A 22,604-nucleotide genomic window follows, 5' to 3' on the forward strand; every position below is an offset into this window, starting at 1 on the left:
TGGCAGATTGTGATTAATTTAGTGTGACATCCCCAAGGCAGGGGAACAAGTTCCAGCCCATAGCTCAAAGCTTTCTAGTTTAGGTGTATGATTATTTTATAACATAAAAAATGATGAAACTTTAGTAAAAAAGAAAAGAAAAAGAGATGATGTTCAAGACAAGAAAAGAATACTTCATCGAAAGAAAAAAAACAGTTGACATTAAAAACTCAACATTGATGGTGCAAGCAAAGTAAGAATATGGAAGGGGATAAGGTTTGCGCATGTGTGAGTGTGTGAGGTTATTATATGCACATATTGTGAAATACTAATCACATTTTGAACTAAAATGAAGTTAAATTTTGGTGGGCAACTGGCTCTAATTTTCAGATTATTTTTATTTTTACTTGGCTGGTGAAATACTATCAGTAGCAAAGGAAAGTCTGGGATCAACCAGAGAGTCACTGTGGCTAGTATTTTTATTTTTTTTATAAACTTTGTTAATCCCCTAACGGAGAAACGCTCTTCAGCCAGGTAGAGTGGCATTTTAGGAGCAGGTAAGTTCAGGTAACTTTCCCAAGGATACTTTGACAGGTGTGGCAATATGGCCATTTAAACCTGGGCCCTCCAGTTGGGAGACTTAACCATTAAGCGACCATGCCAGCCTGATAATATTGATAACATGTGAAAAAATATATTGTAAAATACATAGTCATTATAAATATTTATATTTATATATTTCCCCTCCCTACCCCAGGCCTGCCAACAGCCCTACAAGAGAGGAAGATTGAAGAGTTGAAGGTAAAGCTTCGGGCTGCTGAGACAAGAGTGTTGAAGGCCGAGCGTGTGGCTGAGCTAGCCGACGCTGATGCTAAAGAAAGGGACAAAGAACTCAGTGAGACTCTAAATCGCATGAAGCTTTATGAGTCTGTAAGTCTACCAGTGTACTTCCTCTCCCTCTTTCTCATTTCATCTTGGCTTTAATCAAAGGTTTTTATTTAGAACCAAATCTAAACCAATAAGACCTTATTTCCCAGACCTGAGGGCAATGCATTTTGTTTTTTCCATCCATTTTAATATTAAAAGACCCAGGGAAATGACTATGTGACTGTGGCGTGATCGATGCACTCTCTGGGTCTACAAGTCAAGTATTTGTTTGTCAGCCATGTCTAATGATAACCCAATTTTCTTGAAATAATGCCATTAGTTGTCTAACTATGAAATGTCATGATATAAAAATTTCACAGGATTAATAACCATTGCTCTGTTGATATTCTGAAGGGTACTGATGGCCTGGAAGCAGCCATTGCTGAGATCAAGGATGGTAAAAATCGGCTAAGAATACAAGAGCATGAGGCAGAAGCCATGACCAAAGAGATCAACGAGCTTGAGATGAGGATTAACGACCTTATGGATGAAAATGAGGATTTCCGAGAGAGACTAGGTCAGATGATTGAACGAAAACCCTTTATGGTATCTTGACATTTTCTTGAGGATACAGCACATAACATTTGTTTAACTATCTTCCTCGTTTGTTTTCTTGCAACCATAGGCCTGGAGCCAAAGGAGGAAGTGGATCTGACAGAGTTCAGGCGAACTAAAGCGTTCAAACAGCAGCAGTATAAAGCAGAAAACCAAGTCCTCACAAAAGAGGTAATATCAGATTACTAAAGGTTTATACTGTGCTGACCTTTGTTTTTATGGCCTTGTTTGACCTCACAATTTTACCTTTTAAAATAGATTGAACGGCTGGAAGAGGAGAGGCTAGAGCTGAAGAAAAAAATCAGACTTATGGTGAAGAGCAGAGGTAGTTACAAATTCTTTGAATCAGAAATCACACAGGATTATGTTTGTTATTTTCCTGTTCCCTGCTAAACTTTTTCACTTCTCATCTGGCAATTTTATTGGTCACTTTAAACTTATGATCTTAATGCCTGTAAAATATGTTGTTGCTCTTTTATGAAAGAAATCCCCTATAAACTTCTATAAAATATGTCAGTGATCATAATTATTTTTAAAAAGTCTCAACTATCATGGAAATGTACCTGTGAAAACTCTGGGCTGATAAATAATTACACAAAGCAATGATGGTTGATGATAAAAGATAATTAATATTGTACAATACACAGACAAGACGAATAGTATACAATACAGAGAAACACACAAGCAGACCTCATGGGCCCATCTCTGTATTCTACCATACAGAGAACACCTCCCTGCATTCTCACTGAACAAGGGAGTCACCCCCTTTAAATAACCGTCTGAGACAAAGAAAGACTTATCCATTGGTCAACATGAAATCATACATTTTCCTATACCTCACACCATAGGTTAGTTCAAACATCTGGTCTTTGCAAGTGTTACGTTCCCCGTTAAAGGTCCAGGAGAAGTAACAAAGAAAATAAAAGTATCGCGGGGGAATAAGAAAGGTGGGAGGCGGAACCAGGTGTAAAAACAGATTTATTAACAAAACGAGCTTTTAGTCAAACTATCGAATAAACAGGCAACTAAAGATGCTGGCGCTTAACTAACCAGGCTTTTAAAAAAACAAACTCAGATCCAACCAAACCGAAAGAAACAAGAACACTAATAGGTTTCACCCTCCTTCTCAAGGAGTATAGACACAAGAGCTTGCTCTCTGGTTGACAACAATGGCCCACTGGCCGTCTCTCACTCTAGCTGCCAACAATGGCCCACTGGCACTGTTGGGTGTCTCTCCAAGTTATATACCCAGCTGATGAGGAATTGGGGTCACCTGGGCTCAATCAGCAGTTCCATAGGAGGCGGGGCATTACCTGGAGAGGGAAAATTAGACACACGGCACTAGGGCCGTAACAGCAAGTAAGGGGGCCATATAGAATGACAAGGCATTCTGAGTTAAGCAGGGAAGATGGGAGAGAAGATAACACCCATCCCCCATTACAAACATTCCTTAATCCTCTCTAAGGAATTCACAAGACTCCTCTTTAAAGCAGATTTGACCAACAGGCATAGAGAAATAAATACACAATGAATCAGTTATAACTCCTAAATGCTTCATGCCAATTTTCATTCACACAACTTTTGCAGCAGGGGTCCCAGAGTCCAACATACCCCTGGAGCCTGACGCAAGAACGATCGACATGACACTACAACAAAGCCATAGTAATGCCAATGAGTTGATTACACAAAAGGTAAAAGTCAGATCTTAAGAGATTATGTGACCTATTACCGCTGAGTTTTAATCCAGCAGCAGAATGCAGTGTCTTTGACTGAGATATGAAGATTTAATCTGTTTCCGATGCTGATTAGTTTTATCATAAAGTGTAAGCCTTGTGGCAGAATGTGTTGGCATTTCGTGTCTAACAGTAATTGACTTCATCTAAGCATGGAGAGTTTCCAACTGACTCCATAACAAACTATAGCCCTGTCCATGGTGTACACTTGTTTTTACAGCAGGAGTATCTGAAGAAGGAGCTAAACCAGAGAGAGAGAGAGCTAGAGCTCCACAGGACTCAGTCGTCTCAGTTTCAGGCCAAATGTAAGTATGGCACTCCTGTTGAGGAAACATGATACACAAAACATACAATGTTTTTTTTTTTAATCTGAATTCAAAAGTGGTCACATATATGTTGAGTGATTACATGAACCTGTGGTGGCTGAGAAACATTGAGCTTCCCAATGTGTTATTTCACATAAAAAAACACTTGAACAATGAAAAAGCAGTCTATTTGTTTAACCTAAGAGTAGTATTGTTTTTCTTGAAGATAAACGATTTTGGGTGTCTGGGTAGTGTAGCTGTCTATTCCATTGCCTACCAACACGGGGATCGCCGGATCGAATCCCCATGTTACCTCCGGCTTGGTCGGGCGTCTCTACAGACACAATTGGTCATGTCTGCGGGTGGGAAGCCAGATGTGGGTATGTGTCCTGGTCACTCGAGGAGTCTTTTTGTGAGGGAGGGGGAACTAGGGGGAATAGCATGATCCTCCTACACACGTTACATCTCCCTGGTGAAACGCCTCACTGTCAGGTGAAAAGAAGCGGCTGGCGACTCCACATGTATCAGAGGAGGCATGTGGTAGTCTGCAGCCCTCCCTGGATCAGCAGAGGAGGTGGAGCAGCATCCGGGACAGCTCAGAAGAGTAGGGTAATTGGGCAAGTACAATTAGGGAGGGAAAAAAAAGGGGGGGGTCCAAAAAAAAGAAGATAAATGATTTTTCTCTGATAACAATGATAGAATGTACCTTGGCAAAAAAAAAAACTAATTAGACAGTGACAGGATGTACCTTGGCAAAATTGTCTAATCAGTTTTGCCTTTATGATGAAGGAATGCCCAGAAGGCATGGGTTTGACAAATGTTGTTCCTTCCTGCCCTCGTGTTTTCATAGTGGAGGAACTGTCAAAGGTCAAAAAGGATCTGGAGGGTGCATTGGCAGACATCCTACAGGCCATTAGGAATAATGAATTTTCCTGTCCATCTCAAACTGCAGTCACTATCCCCAGTCTGGAGTTATTGGTCAACGTAAGTGTCTTCCCCATTTTTTGCTGTCCATATCTTGGAATAAAATGTTTGGTTGTTCTTTGTATATTTTGTCACTAGTAACATAGTTGTATATATGCTGTGTACAGTAACAGCTTTCACATTTTAAATGCCCAGTTTCCAAAATATTGTTTGGAATATAAATATAGTTTGTAATATAGTCTATGATGTAATATAGTCTGGCGGCATGGTGGCGCAGTGGTTTGTGCGGTCGCCTTACAGCAAGAGGGTCCTGGGTTCGAGCCCCGGGTAGTCCAACCTTGGTGGGCCATCCTGTGTGTGGAGTTTGCATGTTCTCCCCATGTCTGCATGGGTTTCCTCCGGGGGCTCCGGTTTCCTCCCACAGTCCAAAGACGTGTAAGTCAGGTGAATTGACTGTACTAAATTGTCCCTAGGTATGAATGTTTGTGTGTGTGTGTGTGTGTGTGTGTGTGTTGGCCCTGTGATGGCCTGGCAGCCTGTCCAGGTGTCTCCCCGCCTGCCGCTTTATGACTGCTGGAATAGGCTTCAGCATCCCCGCAACCCTGACAGCAGGATAAGCGGTTCAGCTACTGGATGGTAATATAGTCTGTGATGGACTGGCGGCCTGTCCAGGGTGTCTCCCTGCCTGCCGCCCAATGGCTGCCGGGATAGGCTCCAGCATCCCCGCGACCCTGAGAGCAGGATAAGCGGTTGGGATAATGGGTGGATGGATGGATATAAATATAGTCCAAAGTCTATGTAGGAGGAAACTTCTGGTGAATTAGCATCCTTAGGTTGCCCACACGTGTGAATGGTTTGTGAACAATTTTGCGTGTATGGGCCCTGCAATTGACTTGCAACCAGGATGTCTCCCTGCCTTCTGCTCTTGCCCCCTATGACACTGAATTGGGTTAAGCAGATATAGAATAATGATTGGATGGATGGAATTTGTTCCAGTGATATTGATGCAGAGATGTAATGACAATTTGACAATTTACATTTGACTTAAGAGCACAGGAATAACAGAACTTCCCCTCCCCTAAAAGTACAAAGTGATGATGCAAAACATAGGAGACAAAACTTGGACTTTTCCCAACATACATGCATTACAATAAAGTATTCTATTACTTTGTAGGTTGTGCAATCCATTAAGTTGCAACCATCAGTGCAATTTAATAAAATACCACAAGATAGTAGTACTGAGACAAGTGGAAATGCGAGGGAAAACGTCTTGGTTCTGTGTCACATAAAACCATGGACATAGGCTCCCTCTTTTTTTGGGATATTTTATTTTTCATTTTCAAACCCATTTCAGCAACCACACAGAACAAAGAAACCCCCCCACACACACTAGAAAAACTGAAGACAAGGGGAAAAAAGGGGAGTCAGCGCTTAGAGTGAAATACATGGGCTCCGTCTTGCTCAGAAATACAAGATTGTGGGTCAGCACAGTATTCACATGTTACAGTACAGTAAACACTTTCCACTAATATTTGACTCTTAATGGAAGCATTTAACTATTTAAAATACAGTTGTCATTGTAGTAAGAACATCAAAACATTGAAAGTTTCCCTTATGCATTAGTGGTTGGACTCACACAGGGTTTAAATCACAAGTTTTTTTCGCTTCCGTCATGAGAATTTGGCTGGCTTTGTTCAACTCTGCTCCACTTCCACATCTCAGGCTATGGACGTTAAGAATTCTGAGGGGATTCCCGAATCCACCTTGCACCTCAAGGCCCAAGTAGATCGACTGATGGGGAGAAATGACGAGCTCAGACAGGAACTCATGTCAGTTCGGGAGGAAGCATCCAGCACCTTGACTGAGCTTACTAAAGCCAAAGAAAAGGTACATCCAGGTTCAATTGTGTCAACAAAAAGTGATTTGATTTAATGTACTTTAATGATCCCTGTAGGGAAATTACACTCTGCATTTAATCTATCCTAGCTGTGTAGCTAGGAGCAGTTGGCAGTGCAGCACCCGGGACCAACTCCAGTTCGTCTTGCTATGCCTTGGTCAAAGACACAGGAGTACTAACCCTAACATGCATGTTTTTTGTTCTAAGTTTTTTTTTTATTCTAAGTGTCGATTATTCCAAATGACAGTCACAGACATTGGGTCTGTCATGATGCTTAATTTTGTTTAATGTTATGAAAGCATTGTTCTTTGCCAGCAAGCAGAGTCTTTTGGCAAAAACAAAAGAAGGTGGTGTTGTTCAACTCATTTGGTCCCCTGAATATATCAGGTTGTCATGAAATCTCAGTTATCCAAGGCCAAGACAAAATGCTTGCAGCGTTGTGTTGCAACACCTTTACAACACAAATATATTGTACTTCTCAAGGCTATTATCAAGCTTGGTGCACAGCTGTATTGTTATATGCAAATCACCATTAGCTCACTAAATAACTTTAGCTATATTGTATACACCCATTGTCTGCACTGAAACTGTATTCACAAGCCATTTGGTCCGATTATCAATACCAGACAAGCATTTCAGTGATACAATGTGTTACGACCCTCGGTCTGGAGAGGGTGCAACAATTAGTGTACTGAGTAACAGTGAGGCGAGGGTGCAACAGTGAGACAAACGTTTAAATATAATAAAATAAATATTTATTAACACAATGACCGGACAAGGGAACCGAACGGTTGCCAAAACAATAAACTATTAACAAAAGTAACCCACCCTTGACAGTGCTGAAAAGCACCAAACCTAAAAGACAAAAAGTGGCAACCGCTGCTAACCTAGTGTGTCTAACAGAGGTAAGCTACATGATGGGGTGTTTGCCCATGGGCATCTTACCTTGATCCCCTTGCCCAAAAGAGCTAAACATAACTCAAAATGCAAACTTAACCAAAAACGGGCCAGACATTACAAACACAAAGTGGCTAGAAAACACAAACTAGCTGGCCGCTGAACTGAAGACATGTGGGGGTTTAAATGGGAGACTGCACAGCTGATGAAGATTGGATTCGTTGACTGGTTGATTAGGTGATGAGGAGCACCTGGCGGACACCTGAATGTAGAGCCAGAGTTAAATACAGGAGGCAAGAAAAAAACTATACGGACACACCCGTGGCCGTAACACCCCCACCCATAAAAACAAGCCCCTACAGGCTTGTTAACAAAAAAAACCCCCAAAAGAACCAAAAAAACCTGACAATGTGTTACATAACAGCAACATGTGACCAAACAAAAAGGTGGAGCACCTCAGCCACAACAAGTAGCTCTGCTACATCCAAAATGTGACCTAAAAATGGCCTGCACCTTCCCACGGTCACCTACAAAGTGGCCCTCAACCACAACAAGTTACTGAAAGACAACACGAAGTAGCACACACCGTCACGGTGGCGATCCACGCCAAATGACGTAGCTGTGTTCGACCCGCAGGTGAACCAGCTACAACTCGTGACCACACAAAAACCACAGTCACGATGGCGACCCACGCAAAATGACGTAGCTGCGTTCGACCCGCAGGTGAACCAGCTACAACTCGTGACCACAGTCACAACACAAGGTGTGCCAGCATGGACCAGCTGGTGGTGGAAGCAGAGGGCGCAGCGCGCCCCGCACTCACAGCTCTACCGTCCGCAACTCCCCTCCAGCCTCTCTGCCACAAATCCCGCCCCCCCCCCCCAAATCTCCCACTGGAGACTTGACTCAGCCTGCCTCTCAAGCGGGCATCAGCACCCACGTCGAGTGCAACACAGGGGACCAGGGATCGAACCACAACAGCCTGGCCAGCAGCTCCGCCCTAGCATCGGACCTCGTCCACGTCGGCACGAAGCTCTGCCACTAGGACCAACACCATGGCAGAGGACGAAAGGAAGTGGACCAGCAGCCACAGCCGTACCCACCACCAAACCAACAACAGCTGTTAACACCAAACAATAATGAACAGTGTGCTTAACACCACCCAACACCAAATGTTAACACAGCACACTACAGGAAATAGCAACTAGCCAGACCAAAGCCGCCAATATCCCGGATGAGCCCCCATTTGTTACGACCCTCGGTCTGGAGGGTGCAACAATTAGTGTACTGAAGTGAGGGTGCAACACAGTGAGACAAACGTTTAAATATAATAAAATATCAATATTTATTAACACAATGACAGGACAAGGGACCGAACGGTTGCTGAAACAAACTATTAACAAAAGTAACCCACCCTTGACAGTGCTGAAAAGCACCAAACCTAAAGACAAAAAGTGGCAACCGCTGCTAACCTAGTGTGTCTAACAGAGGTAAGCTATGTGATGGGGTGTTTGCCCATGGGCATCTTACCTTGATCCCCTTGCCCAAAAGAGCTAAACAACTAAACATTAGTCAAAATGCAAACTTAACCAAAAACGGGCCAGACATTACAAACTAAATTAGCTAGCCGCTGAACTGAACACATGTGGGGGTTTAAATGGGAGACTGCACAGCTGATGAAGATTGGATTCGTTGACCGGTTGATTAGGTGATGAGGAGCACCTGGCGGATACCTGAATGTAGAGTCAGAGTTAAATACAGGAGGCAAGAAAAAACTATACGGACACACCCGTGGCCGTAACAAATGTTACTTACAGCTTGCACTTCTGACTCCTCAACACCACCCTTTGCAGATGGAACAGATCAGTTTTTTAGCACCAGCCTAGCCGAAAATCCAGCTTCATACTGGGTTATGTTGAGGAAACAGTCCTCTGTGAAGTGGTGTGAACAAACAAACAGCATATGGCTGTTGTTGGCCCGAAAAAAGAAACTGTATCCAATGTTGTCTGATGCTTTCTTCTTTAGGACAGGCAAAAAAAATTGAAAATCCAGCATTCGACTGTGCCCTGTTTAGGAAGTAGTCCTCAAGGTTTTACTGCTGATGAATAGTGGTAAAAAGGAATTTTAACCACTGATTCTTCATTTCATCTTCCTTTGGAAGTCCATTCAAAGGGAATTTGCCTTCGCACCAAAGAAAATAGCATCTTCTTGATATTGCGATATGCACTAACCAAACCCTTCTCGGCCTCCATCCTATCCTCCTGCTTCTGCTCTACATTACTTTGTTTGAGGATGGGACAAACTAGCTACTAGGTGGGTATTATGAAAATGTGTTACATAGTGATATAGATAAGTAACAGAAGAAAACGCTTGACTACAAGTGAGGCATTTCAGGCAGTGTTTTCTGTCAGTGAATAACTCCCTTTGGTGTGGACTTTGGGCTTTGTAACTCTATAGACATTTTACATCTACCTCCCAGTGATATAACACAATAAAGGAAAAGGAAAACCCCAAAAAGCATCATATGGCCTCGTTTGAGTTTGAATAATAATACACACTTTAATTTGGCCCCTCCAAGAATCGCCACCTTAACGTGGTGGAGAGGTTTATGTGTCCCAGTGATCCTGGGAGCTGTGTTATCGGGGGCAATAGCCCCTGGTAGGGTCTCCCAAGGCAAATTGGTCCCAGGGGAGGGGCCAGCCTAAGAGCGATTCCCAAAAACCCCAATGAAAAATTAAATTACACCAGCAGAGTTATAGCACCTCGCCCAGGAAAGGGAAACCAGGGCCCCCTCCTGGAGCCAGACTTGGGAAGGGAGCTCACCGGCGAACATCTGGTGGCCGGGCCTTGGCCCATGGGGCCCGGTCAGGCCCAACCTGAAAAATCAACATGGAGCCACCACCCCGTGGACTCACCACACGTGGGGATGAGCATTGGGGTAGGGTGCAATGCAGGCCAGGCGGCAAGCAAAGGCAGAGACCGGGGCATGCCGACTTCCAGCATCGCAGATTGGTTCTCGGGAGGTGGAATGTCACCTCTCTGGCAGGGAAGGAGCCTGAGCTGGTGCAGGAGGTGGAGCGGTACCAACTAGATATAGTTGAGCTCACCTCCACACATAGCATGGGCTCTGGTACCAAACTCCTGGAGAGGGGCGGGACTCATTACTTTTCCGGAGTTGGCCAAGGTGACAGGCGCCAGGCGGGTGTGGGGATACTCACAAGTCCCCGATTGAGCGCTGCCATGTTGGAGTTCTCTCCAGGGAATGAGAGGGTCGCCTCTGTACAACTGCAAGTCGCTGGGTGGAAGGCTCTGACTGTTGTGTGTGCTTGTGCACCGAATAGCAGTTTGGAGTATCCGGCCTTCTTGGAGTCTCTGGGTGGTGTCCTGGATATTGCTCCAGGGGACTCTATAGTTCTGCTGGGGGACTTCAATGCTCACGGAGAAACCTGGAGGGGTGTGATTGGGAGGAAGGGCCTCCCCAATCTGAACCTGAGCGGTGCATTGTTATTGGACTTTTGTGTGAGTCATGGATTGGCCATAACAAACACCATGTCCAAACATAAGGTAGTTCATACGAGTCCTTGGTACCAAAACACCTTAGGCCGAAGATCGATGATAGACTTTGTGATCGTATCATCAGATCTGCGGCCATATGTTTTGGACACTCGGGTGAAGAGAGGAGCAGAGCTGTCAACTGATCACCACCTGGTGGTGAGTTGGATCAGATGGCGGGGAAGGCTGCCGGACAGACCTGGCAAACCCAAACGTGTAGTGGGGGTGAACTGGGAACATCTGACAGAGGCCTCTGTCTGTGAGGACTTCAACTTGCACCTCCAGAAGAAGTTCTCATGTATCCGGAGGGAGGCTGGGGACATGGAGTCTGACTGGGCCATGTTTAAAGCCTCTATTGCAGATGCGGCAAGCAGGAGCTGTGGTCATAAGGTCATCGGTGCCTGTCGAGGTGGCAACCTAAGAACCCGCTGATGGACACCGGCAGTGAGGGAAGCCGTCAGGCTGAAGAAGGAGGCCTTTCAGACTTGGTTGGCCCAGGGGTCTCCTGAAGGAAAAGACAGATACTGGAGGCCAGAAGGCCTGCCGCTTTGGCGGTCACGGAAGCAAAAACTCGGGTGTGGGAGGAGTTCGGTGAGGCTGTGGAGGAGGACTTTCGGTTGGCCTTAAGGAAGTTCTGGCAGCTCAAGCGACTCAGGAAGGGGTAGCAGGGCTTGACTCAGGCTGTGAACACTTTGAAGAGCTCCTGAACCTGGCTAACACGTCCTCAGTGGAGGAGGTAAAGTCTGAAGACTCTGGGGAAGCCCCACCCATATCCCTGGCAGAGGTCTCAGAGGTAGTTAAAAAGCTCCTCGGTGGCAAGACGCCAGGTGTGGATGAGATTCGCCCTGCGATGCTGAAGCCTCTTGACATTGTTGGGCTGTCTTGGTTGACACGCCTCTTCAGTGTCACGTGGAGGTCGGGGACAGTACCTGTGGACTGGCAGACTGGGGTGGTGGTCCCATATTTAAAAAGGGGGACCAGAGAGTGTGTTCCAACTATTGGGGCATCACATTGCTCAGCCTCCCTGGGAAAGTCTACTCTAAAGTGCTGGAAAGGAGGCGCCGACCAATTGTCAAAACTCGGATCCAGGAGGAACAATGCAGATTCCATCCTGGCCATGGAACAACAGACCAACGCTGTACCCTTGCGGCAGTGCTTAGGGGGGCATGGGAGTTTGAACAGCCAGTCTACATGTGTTTTGTGGAATTGGAGAAGGCTTACGTCCGTGTACCCTGAGGCACTCTGTGGGGGTACTGCGGGAGTATGGGGTACTGGGGTAGTTGCTACAAGCCATCTGTTCCTTGTATAACCAAAGTGAAAGCTGTGTCCGCATTCTTGGCATAAAGTCAAACACATTTTCGGTGGATGTCGGACTCCGCCAAGGTTGTCCCTTGTCTCTGATTCTGTTTGTGATATTCATGGACAGGATCTCAAGGCACAGCTAAGGTGAGGGGTGTGTCAGTTTTGGGAACCTCAGAATTGCATCTCTGCTCTTCGCAGATGATGTGGTTTTGTTGGCTTCGTCAGAACGCAACTTCCAGCGTGCACTGGGATGGTTTGCAGCTGAGTGTGAAATGGCTGGGATGAGAGTCAGCACCTCCAAGTCTGAGGCCATGGTTCTTTACTGAAAAACTGCAGATTGCTCACTCCGAGTTGGGGATGAGTTGTTGCCTCAAGTGAAGGAGTTCAAGTATCTCGGGGTCTTGTTCATGAGTGAGAGGAGGATGGAGTGGGAGACTGACAGACGGATTGGTGCAGCATCAGCAGTAATGCGGACGTTGTACTGGACCGTTGTTGTGAAGAGGGAGCTGAGCTGGAAGGCAAAGCTCTCAATTTACCAGTCAATCTTCATTCCAACCCTCACCTATGGTCATGAGCTTTGGGTAGTGACCGAAGGGGTGAGTTCCCGGATACTAATGCGGACGTTGTACTGGACCGTTGTTGTGAAGAGGGAGCTGAGCCGGAAGGCAAAGCTCTCAATTTACCAGTCAATCTTCGTTTGGGTAGTGACCGAAGGGGTGAGTTCCCAGATACAAGTGGCTGAAATGAGTTTCCTCCATAGGGTGTCTGGGCTCAGCCTTAGAGATAGGGTGAGGAGCTTGGGCATCCGGAGGGAGCTTGGATTAGAGCCACTGCTCCTTCGCATTGAAAGGAGCCAGTTGAGGTGGTTCGGGCATCTGAATGGGATGCCTCCTGGGCACCTTCCTTCTAAGGTTTACCGGGCACGGCCAACTGGGAGGAGACCCTGGGGTAGACCCAGAACTCACTGTAGTGACTACATGTCCAATCTGGCCTGGGAATGCCTTGGGATCTCCCAGGGGGAGCTGGGGAGCGTTGCTGGGGAGAGGGACGTCTGGAGTGCCCTATTTAGCTTGCTGCCACTGCGATCCTACCCTGGAGAAGCGGCTGAAGATGAATGAAGGAATAAATGAACTTTCATTTGGTTCATGCACTTATCTTTTGATGTACTATGACAAGTTATCAGCCATGTAACCTGGGTTCACCCCATTTTCTGGCCTTCCAAAATCAACCACCCTCATGTGACCCATGTGACCCAACCAATGTAATCAGTTACTGACTTATGCTCAGGCGTCCTCTGTCATCCGACATCAGTTGTATGCATTTGAACCAATGTCCTGTTGGTGTACTTACTTATCTACACAGCTCTCAGTTGCCCATACGCCCCTTTTCCACTGCATGGTACCGGCACGACTCAGCTCAACTCTGCTCGCTTTTTTTGGTTTTCCATTGGGCAAAAGTTAGAGATAGTACCAGGTACTTTTTTTTGTACCACCTCTGTCGAGGTTCCAAGTGAGCTGAGCTGATACTAAAAGGTGACATGAAAATACCACTATAAATAAATAAATAAATAAAATATATGTATATTTATTTAAATACAAATAAAATCTTAAAAAAAAGAAACTAGTCGACATGCCCACAAATGACCAGTGGGGCTTCGCCGTGAGGGGATACTATCAGCAGTGGAAAACGAAATCCCAAAAAGTAAAGCGAGTAGAGTCAAATAGAGTAGAGTCGAGTTGAGCCAGTACCGTGCAGTGGAAAAGGGGCATTATTGACACTGCAGGCTCTGTGGTCATTTTTAAAAACCCCACCACTGTTGCACCATGCCTATGGTAACCACGAGGGTGCAGGAACTGCGGAGAAATTGGTCTGCAAACCCCCTACAACCTGTCTCAGTGAGCGCACACCCTGCACACAAAACTATTTACCTAGTCTTCGTATTTCTCCCTTTTTATTTTGTTGGTGCCCTCTGTCTGATCCTCCTAAGGAACTTCTAGTCAGTTCCACCAGGGCCAAATGTCCTAATGCTGGAGACAGCAGCACCATGTCTGGCCTAATTGTGCTTCTCGATATAGTATGAGAGGGTAATGACCATTAGAGTGGGGGTCGGGAAGTCTTATCCAACAAGTGCAGTTCACTCTTTATGATCAAGTCAAGGTCAACTCTTTTTAAGGTTAATTAATTCAGAGCTAAATGCTGCTGGGGTAGCCAGTGGAGCCCTTTAGTTGCTCTCATATAGGAATTTATTAAGTCCAACACAGTGAATTTCAAATATACAAGCAATATTGAATCCGAATTTACAGATTATAAGATTGCCAGGAGCATTTGAAAGGCATTTTTACCATGATAATGTGCAGCGAGGTAAGCATCAAGGGAATTAATAGTGTTGCTGGAATGAGTCTTGGAAAAATCATGCTTGCTTGCCTAAATTAAAAAAGAAATAAATAAAAATGTTGTAATAAAGCCATTGAAAAGTCATCCTTGTTTTTTTTCTGCCATTGGCAGAATTTTCTGTCCTTTTCCCTCTTTGATTTGTCTATTTTTCAGGAATATTCATCTAAATAACAGTAGTCCTTCTCTTTTGTCACCAGTCACCACCTATTAATGATATCATGCATGAGTCCAACTGGTTTTATGCTGTGTGAGTGGGTTTTAAATGTCTGTCCCTAAAACTAAAACACATTTACTTTTCCCTGAGAAGCTACTGATACCAAAGACAAAACACAATTTTGTACCTTGCTGTCCTTTTTGATTTTAAAGAAGACAGTTTGGAATGTTAATGTACGTATTACTCTTAAAAAAGATAACCAGCCCGATGCATTCAGTCTCTCTTCCCATGCTTTAGACTTTCCTTACCTGTGCTGGTTTAGGTTAACCATCTGGAGAGTGAAGTGGAACAGCTTAGGAAGTCAGGTAGCAGCGGGGTGGTCTTCAGGCCCCTCGCCCTCCCCAAGGACATGGCCCCTTCTAGTATTGAGGTCATTAGCACCCTGAATGAGTATGCTGTTCGACTCCTACAGGTCAGTGTTATGCTCTGCTGATCTTTGACTGGCTAAAAAGCAGAGAAATATGTTTAATTTGAATTATTAGTTCCTTGGTTGTTTAATGATTTTAACCAAGGAATTGGAGCTTTAGTACAGTTGTACTATGATATCACTCTGAATGAAAGCATTGTCTTAATGTCTTGAATGTAAACTCATTTACAATGCTCCTTTTAAGGAACTCAAAAACAAGGAGGAGTCCAGCAAGCAACTTGTGGCTTCACTAGAGGAGTACAAAGGAAAATTTGCTGTAATTCGTCATCAACAGGGACTTCTCTATAAAGAATACTTCAGGTATACCATCCAGAAGTGTATGCATGACGGTAAAGCATGGAACATTATTAACAGTGAAATATAAACTCACAGTTACCGTGCAACCTTGTTCTTTTGTTCAGCGAGAGAGAGGCATGGCAGAAGCAGAAAGAAATGTTTACAGAGATGAAGAACAAGCTGGAGGAGCAGAAGGAGGTGGATGCTACCAAAATCCAAGAGTTCACCGTGAGTCAAATAATATCTTATAGTCCAGAAATGGTTTACTGAGCAAGACCCTCATGTATGTTACCCTATGTACACCTGCTGATCAGGGGTCAAATTGTCTCCTGTCACCATTATGTGTCTCCCTCTAAATATTCCTACTGTCTACAAAAAGATGAAACTGTACAGGATGGGGGCCAGGCAGGCTACTTTATTGAAAACAGAGTGAAATGACTGAGACAGTAAATACGTACATTTTACTGAAATAAAGAACTACGGGGTGTCCGGGTAGCGTGGCAGTCTATTGCATTGCCTACCAACACAGGGATTGCCAGTTCGAATCCCCGTGTTACCCTTCGGCTTGGTCGGGTATCCCTGCAGACACAATTGGCCATGTCTGCAGGTGGGAAGCCGGATGTGGGTATGTGTCCTGGTCGCTGCACTAGCGCCTCCTCTGGTCGGTCGGGACACCTGTTGGGGGGGAGGGGACTGGGGGGAATAGCGTGACCCTCCCATGCGCTATGTCCCCCTGGTGAAACTCCTCACTGTCAGGTGAAAAGAAGCGGCTGGCAACTCCACATGTATCAGAGGAGGCATGTGGTAGTCTGCAGTCCTTCCCGGCTCAGCAGAGGGGGTGGAATAGTGATTTGGACAGTTCAGAAGAGTGGGGTAATTGGCCGGATACAATTGGGGAGAAAAGGGGGGGGGGGGCGGGGAATCCAAAAAAACAAGATAACCAAAGAACTTCAGTGGATATCAAAAGTCTACACACCCCTGTTAAAATGGCAGGTTTTTGTGATGTAAAAAAATAAAACCAAAATGAAACCATGTCTTGTCATCAGTTTTGGAAGGGCGTCCTGTTCTTGATAATGTCACTGTTGTGCCATATTTTCTCGACATGTTGATGATTGTTTTCACTGTGTTCCATGGTATATCTCATGCCTTGGAAATTCTTTTGTACCTCTCTCCTGACTGATACCTTTCAACAATGAGATTCCATTCATGCATTGTAAGCTCTTTGTGGGCCTTTTGCAGTTGGATGCAACCAAGATGTCAGGAAACTCCTACAGGAACAGCTGAACTGTATTTGGGGTTAATCATAGTCACTTTAAGTGATGGCAGATGTATACTAACTACTAGTTAACATGAGTTTGAATGTGACTGGTTAATTCCGAATACAGCCACATCCCCAATTATAAGAGTGTGCACACTTATGCAACCAGATTATTCTAAATTTTGTGTTTTTATTTTTTTCCCTGAAATGTTTTTGATCGTTTTTCACTTGAATTTAATAGGTTGCAAGTTCACATTAAGGGTGAAAAAAGTTCTGACATGATTTAGCTTGGTTTAATTTTTTTTTTTTTTTTTTTTTTACATCACAAAAACCTGCCATTTGAACGGCTGTGTAGACTGTATCTCAAAGGGGTATTTTGGTTAAACTACATACAACTTAGCGTTTGTGTGCTCTTTTATGAACTCATTTCAGGTCAAATTTTGAAATTGTGCTAAACAAAACCACCGGTAACAGTTTTTTTTCTACTTACTGTCAAACAAGAAAAAAATAAGATAAACTTCATAAGGAAATTAAAATTTTCGACAAGCAAACTCAAAACATTGGAAAAAACAACAACAACAAAAAACAGAATAACAAACTACTTTACAAGCTGCACATAATTGGGTATTGTCAATCAGTTTTGATTGAACCCCTCTCCATTTAACCCATACACCAGGCCTTGCTGGACACGCTACAGAAGGACCCTGAGGAGATGCGCAGGCAAGTGGGTGAAGTGGTACGCAAGCTCACAGTGCTGCGGGTGAATGAGAAGTCACTGACACGGCGCTACACTACCCTTCTGGAGCAGGAACAGCACCTTCGCAAGGAGAACAGCAAGTTGAGGGATGACAGTGGCCGCATGCAGGCCTCTGTCACCAAGAGGATAGGCTATCTGCAGAGATACAAGGTAGAGAGAACTCAAGGGAAGGTCCACCACAGGGCTTTATAACATATGATGGTAACAGTGATACATATAGAAACAGTAATACTACTAGTAATACTACCAGTAGTAATAATAGTGATAAATCTAGATGCATTTAGGGGTTTAAACACCCTGACTTAAGTGTATTTTGTAATTTATATATAGGGTTGGAGGGTTGCTTTTAGTACTATTCCGGTACAGATAACTGATGAGCGGTTCAGGTGAAATGCCAGTATTTCTGGGATTTTTTCACTGATCGGCAAAACATACAAACTTCTGATGAGCTATCATAGTAATCATATGTTTTACAAAATAACTTTTGAACTAGGGTTAAATTATCAGAACCACTTTTGATATTGATAGGCTGTGGTCACTATGATATTTGTCTAATTTACAACAACTTTGTTCGTAGCATTCATGGTTTTTTTTGGGGTTTTTTTGCCGGACAGTGTAGAGCGGTGCAACCTATGAGATGACTGAAAGTCACATTTCAGCCTCTTAGTCCGTACAACTTTGTGAAAAATCCAAAATGGTGAAAAAATCCAACATCGCTGTCAGTTCATGATTGCTATCTGAATTTCTGACAATGAGCACTTGCTATAGTGCCCTCTCACAGTTTTGTTTTGTTTTTTTGGGTTTTTTTTTTTTTGTTGGTGTTGTGTATTTGTGTGCTGTATCATCATGTCAAAATACATAAACAGCAAGGCATGGATGACTGAGTTATTACGCTCACAAAATTACCATTAACACGAATGGGTTACAACCTAGACATGCCACCAATTCATCACAGGGCCCTCGCAGTCACTCACATACCTATGGGCAAATCAGAGACTCCAGTTAAACTAAGTTCCTGTCCCAAATGGTGCCCGAAGCCTTGCGGTCCTACTTCAACTCCATTTGGTGATGTTGACAAGGTGTGATCCTGTGATGTGCTAGTCCTCTAAGGGCCCTGACACCAGGCTGATGGTCAGCCATTGGCCAATGTCAGGCCGTCGGTGAGCGTCTGTGACCCTAGTTTTTGCGGTGTGTCCCTCACCGTCGGCACTAGTCGGACCCCTGTCGGCAGCTTTTCAGCCGATTCAGCATGTTGAATCAGCGCAGCCCATCAGTGAGAGAGATCACTCTGATTGGCTGTTCGAATCGGTGCTAAGCTAGCAAATCAGGGCCATCGACTGTAGTCTTTGCGGTGTTTTCATGTGCTACTTTCTGGCCCAGATGGCAGGCAACGTGAGAAGACGCAATAGTTGGTCTTCGTCGCCAGTAGTCAGTTTGGTGTATCTGGGCCCTAAGAGTGTATGGGTATAAAATTGAGAACTGGGAAATTCAGCACAGGTGGATGAATTCCAAAGTCTTTTCTCAGTCCTTACACCAAAACAGCAAGCACAAAATGACATTACAGTACCATCTATGAATTTACCATTGCTTACAGATATAATGAAATATGATGTCAAAATTAGGTCCTCAAAAACTGCAATTTTTTTTTCTAAATTTATTTCTGATTTTTCCCTTTTTCTCCCAATTTAGTGGCCAATCAATCCCTATTTTAGTTCAATCACCCAACCTCGTACTGCATGCGTTCGCCAGCTGCATCTCTCTGGCCGGCAATCTCGAAGGAGATGCCTCGCCACTTCCGTGACAAGGCGAATCCAAGCCGAACCACTGCTTTTTCCGACACACACAGAGTTGCATTCATGTGACGAACACAAGCCGACTCTGTCCCCCTCTCGAAGACAGCGTTGCCAATTATTGCTGCTTCATCGAGTCCGGCCATAGTCGGATCTGACAATACTGAGGCGTGAACCGCAGTCCCCAGTGGGCAACTGCATCGACACAAAGTCGATGCTTAGACCGCTACACCACCGCGGACCCTGCAAAAGGTTTATTTTGTCTGCAACTGGTCAAAGATAATCATAAGCAAATGTAGACCCAAATCATATCTGGCATTGCTGCTTTTATGTTGCAATGTAGCCTGTGATTTTCTTTTAGAAAGTTCCTTATGGAGAAATCAAGCTATTTCCCACTGAAGAAGGAATGCTACCATCAGAGAGCAACTCTGTCACTCTTGTCAGAAAATACTTTATGGAGAAATCAAGCCATTTCCCACTGAAGAAGGAATGCTACCATCAGCGAGCAACTCTATCACTCTTGTCACTATACACCATGCACTTATCCCACTCGTTATGATTGATCATCACAAGGAGTTACCGGTAATAGACAGCTGTGAAGTCTGCAATGATGCGGTTTACCAAAGGGTACATCAAGGGCTCATTGGGGTTGCTTGTGAGGATCCCTTCCCCCCCTTTTTTTTTTCTCCCCAATTGTACTTGGCCAATTACCCCACTCTCTTCCGAGCTGTCCCGGTCATTGCTCCACCCCTCTGCTAATACGGGGAGGGCTGCAGACTTTCATACCACATGCCTCCTGCGATACATGTGGAGTCGCCAGTCGCTTCTTTTCACCTGACAGTGAGGAGTTTTGCCAAGGAGACGTAGCATGTGGGAGGATCACGCTAGTCCCCCCAGTTCCCCCTTCCCTCTGAATAGGCGCACCGACTGACCAGAGGAGGCGCTAGTGCAGCGACCAGGAAACATACCCACATCCAGTTTCCCACCCGCAGACACGGCCAATTGTGTCTGTAGGGATGCCTGACCAAGCTGGAGGTAACGTGAGCATCCTTTTGAAGCACAAAATAAGAAATGAGAAACCCTATGGCGTCACAGACATGCAAAAATTAAGATCATGAAACCGTAAGTGCACTATTTGGAAATGGACCTAACATGCACATCTTTGGACTATGGGAGAAAACCCATTTAAACACAGAGAGAACATGCAAACCTCACACAGATGGGCTGGAATCAAACCCAGGATACTGTTTATGAAGTAATAGTGCTCATCACCAGTCTACAACATAACATAACATGGTAACCATTGCTGTTCCTTATACTGTTACCTCCCAAAAAGAGGGGGGGTTTTTTGTGTTTAAGAATGTGCTTGTGTTGGGTTCCTCCGGGCACCCCATGTGCTCACGGGTGAAAATGTGTGTGTCCTGCAACAGACAATTGCCTGGGTCCACGTATTTTCCCTCCTTGTGCCTAGTGCCTACTGGAATAGACTCCAGTCCCCTACAACTCTAAATTGGCTAGTGCATGTATAGAAAATTCGGTAACACTTTAGTATGGGGAACATATTCTAAGTAAAAAAACTTAATTACTAGTGAATTAGTAATGATGAAGATGTCACTTTAGTATGGGGAACATATTCTAAGTAACAAAAACTTAATTTAGAGTAATTTCACACTATTAACACTTGTACTTTTGTGTTTTGTTATGTAAGAACAGACCATATTCATTACGTGTTAGTAAGGGAGAATAACTCTTCTTGTGGTACTACCACCTTATAAAGTCCATACTAAGCAAAGCATATTGAGATGGTACTACTAATAACCAATAATTCTGAGGTTATAGAGGGAAAACTCATAGTTAATGGCTTACTGGTTGTATAATAAGGCCATGCAGAATACGGCATTAATAAGTGCTTAATAAAGACCAATGCAGAGCCAATATGTTGCTAATTTGCATGCTAATACGCACCTAATTAATGGTGTATATGTTCCCCATAGTAAAGTGTTACCGAAAATTCTTTAATGAATGAATAAGAAAATACTTCAAATTGCTGCGCATGGAGGTTTAAAATATGATCCAAAAAGTAAAGATTTGAGATTAACATGCGTTCTTTTTTATCTGTCTTTTTGAGGAAATGGCTGCATATAGGATTGCAGCGCTGCAGAAAGCCTTGGATGATAGTGTTCCTGCATCACATCTGGAGAGGGCAAACAAACAGTACACAGAACTAACTGTCAAATACAGGGACATGCTGCAGAGAGATAACTGCCTTGTACAGAAAACTATCAACCTTGAACATCTAAAGGTATAACATAACCTTGGAATTATAAAACCATCGAGTGTTTCTTTTAACAAAGTTGTGTGTGTGTGTGTGTGTGTGTGTGTGTGTGTATATATATATATATATATATATATATATATATATATATATATAATTTTTTTCCTGCATTCAGAATGAGAATGGGTCTTTCTGTGAGCAAATATCTTCCCTGAATAAAGAACTGGAGATTACCAAGGAGAAACTGAACACTTTAGAGCAAGCATGGGAACACATCACTGCAGTTGGTAAGTCAAATTATGAGATTAGCTTTTGGTCTTCATGTGTGTATATCCTTACTGTGTTTGCCGTGTTTGTCTGTGTCTGTCTTGCATTGTTTGGTGAAGCCACAGCCCTCATTTAATTTTTAACATGTGCCTGCACATTGTTTTTAATGACAATGAATTGAATTGAATTGATTTGAATTGAAATATTCATGACTGTCATCAACCTTCTATTACACTGGGCTCAGTGTAGTACTATTATGGGGACACTACACTGGCAGTTGTTTTTCCCCCCTCCATTTTTTATTTAGCCTATGTTATGCCAGCAACTCATTGCAAATTATATTCACAGTTATTCAGTTGTAGGAATACAGAAATAAAATAGAAACTAGTAAGAATAATTACGGAATTATGCCTTACAAGGTTTTTAATAAGAATAAATTAAATTTGTATAGCACTTTATCTTGATACCCAAAGCATTTCACAGTAAAGGGGGGAAACTCACCTCAACCACCCCACCTGGGTGATGCATGGCAGCCATTTTGTGCCAGAATGCTCACCACACATCAGCTTGAGGTGGCAAGGGAGGGAATCATTGAGCCAAATACACTAGGGCATGGGTCTCAAACTCGCGGCCCGCGGGACGTTATTTTGTGGCCCCCTACTTGACATCAAAGTTTAGTGTTAGTGCGGCCCGCGCTTGCCCTGGGCTTTTATTTTTCACTTATGAGCTACCATAGCGCAGGCTCATGACAGCTTCCGGTGTCGCGTTTGTTTTCAAGTCATGGTGCGTTCCCGTTACGTTGGAAGTTGTAAATTGGAACGACTCGGATTTCAGACTTCCAGTTGAAATGTCCAACTCGGAGCTCAGAAAGTCCG

At 44.0% G+C, this 22,604-nt stretch overlaps 1 protein-coding gene across 1 annotated transcript in view; it reads left to right on the forward strand.

Annotated features, from left to right (window-relative positions):
- The window catches only part of cep290 (centrosomal protein 290), a 110,920-nt gene that overhangs the window by 18,150 nt on the left and 70,166 nt on the right, over positions 1–22,604 (forward strand). The window contains exons 12-25 of the mRNA XM_056282384.1: positions 737–909; positions 1,261–1,423; positions 1,532–1,632; positions 1,720–1,786; positions 3,049–3,152; positions 3,415–3,499; positions 4,350–4,483; positions 6,146–6,310; positions 14,942–15,091; positions 15,291–15,406; positions 15,508–15,610; positions 17,317–17,547; positions 21,316–21,489; positions 21,638–21,749. Of these exons, the coding sequence (XP_056138359.1) occupies positions 737–909; positions 1,261–1,423; positions 1,532–1,632; positions 1,720–1,786; positions 3,049–3,152; positions 3,415–3,499; positions 4,350–4,483; positions 6,146–6,310; positions 14,942–15,091; positions 15,291–15,406; positions 15,508–15,610; positions 17,317–17,547; positions 21,316–21,489; positions 21,638–21,749 (1,878 nt within the window). The remainder of the gene's footprint in view (positions 1–736; positions 910–1,260; positions 1,424–1,531; positions 1,633–1,719; positions 1,787–3,048; positions 3,153–3,414; positions 3,500–4,349; positions 4,484–6,145; positions 6,311–14,941; positions 15,092–15,290; positions 15,407–15,507; positions 15,611–17,316; positions 17,548–21,315; positions 21,490–21,637; positions 21,750–22,604) is intronic.

Source organism: Lampris incognitus, chromosome 6, assembly GCF_029633865.1.
Source record: "Lampris incognitus isolate fLamInc1 chromosome 6, fLamInc1.hap2, whole genome shotgun sequence".
Taxonomy (NCBI): domain Eukaryota; kingdom Metazoa; phylum Chordata; class Actinopteri; order Lampriformes; family Lampridae; genus Lampris; species Lampris incognitus.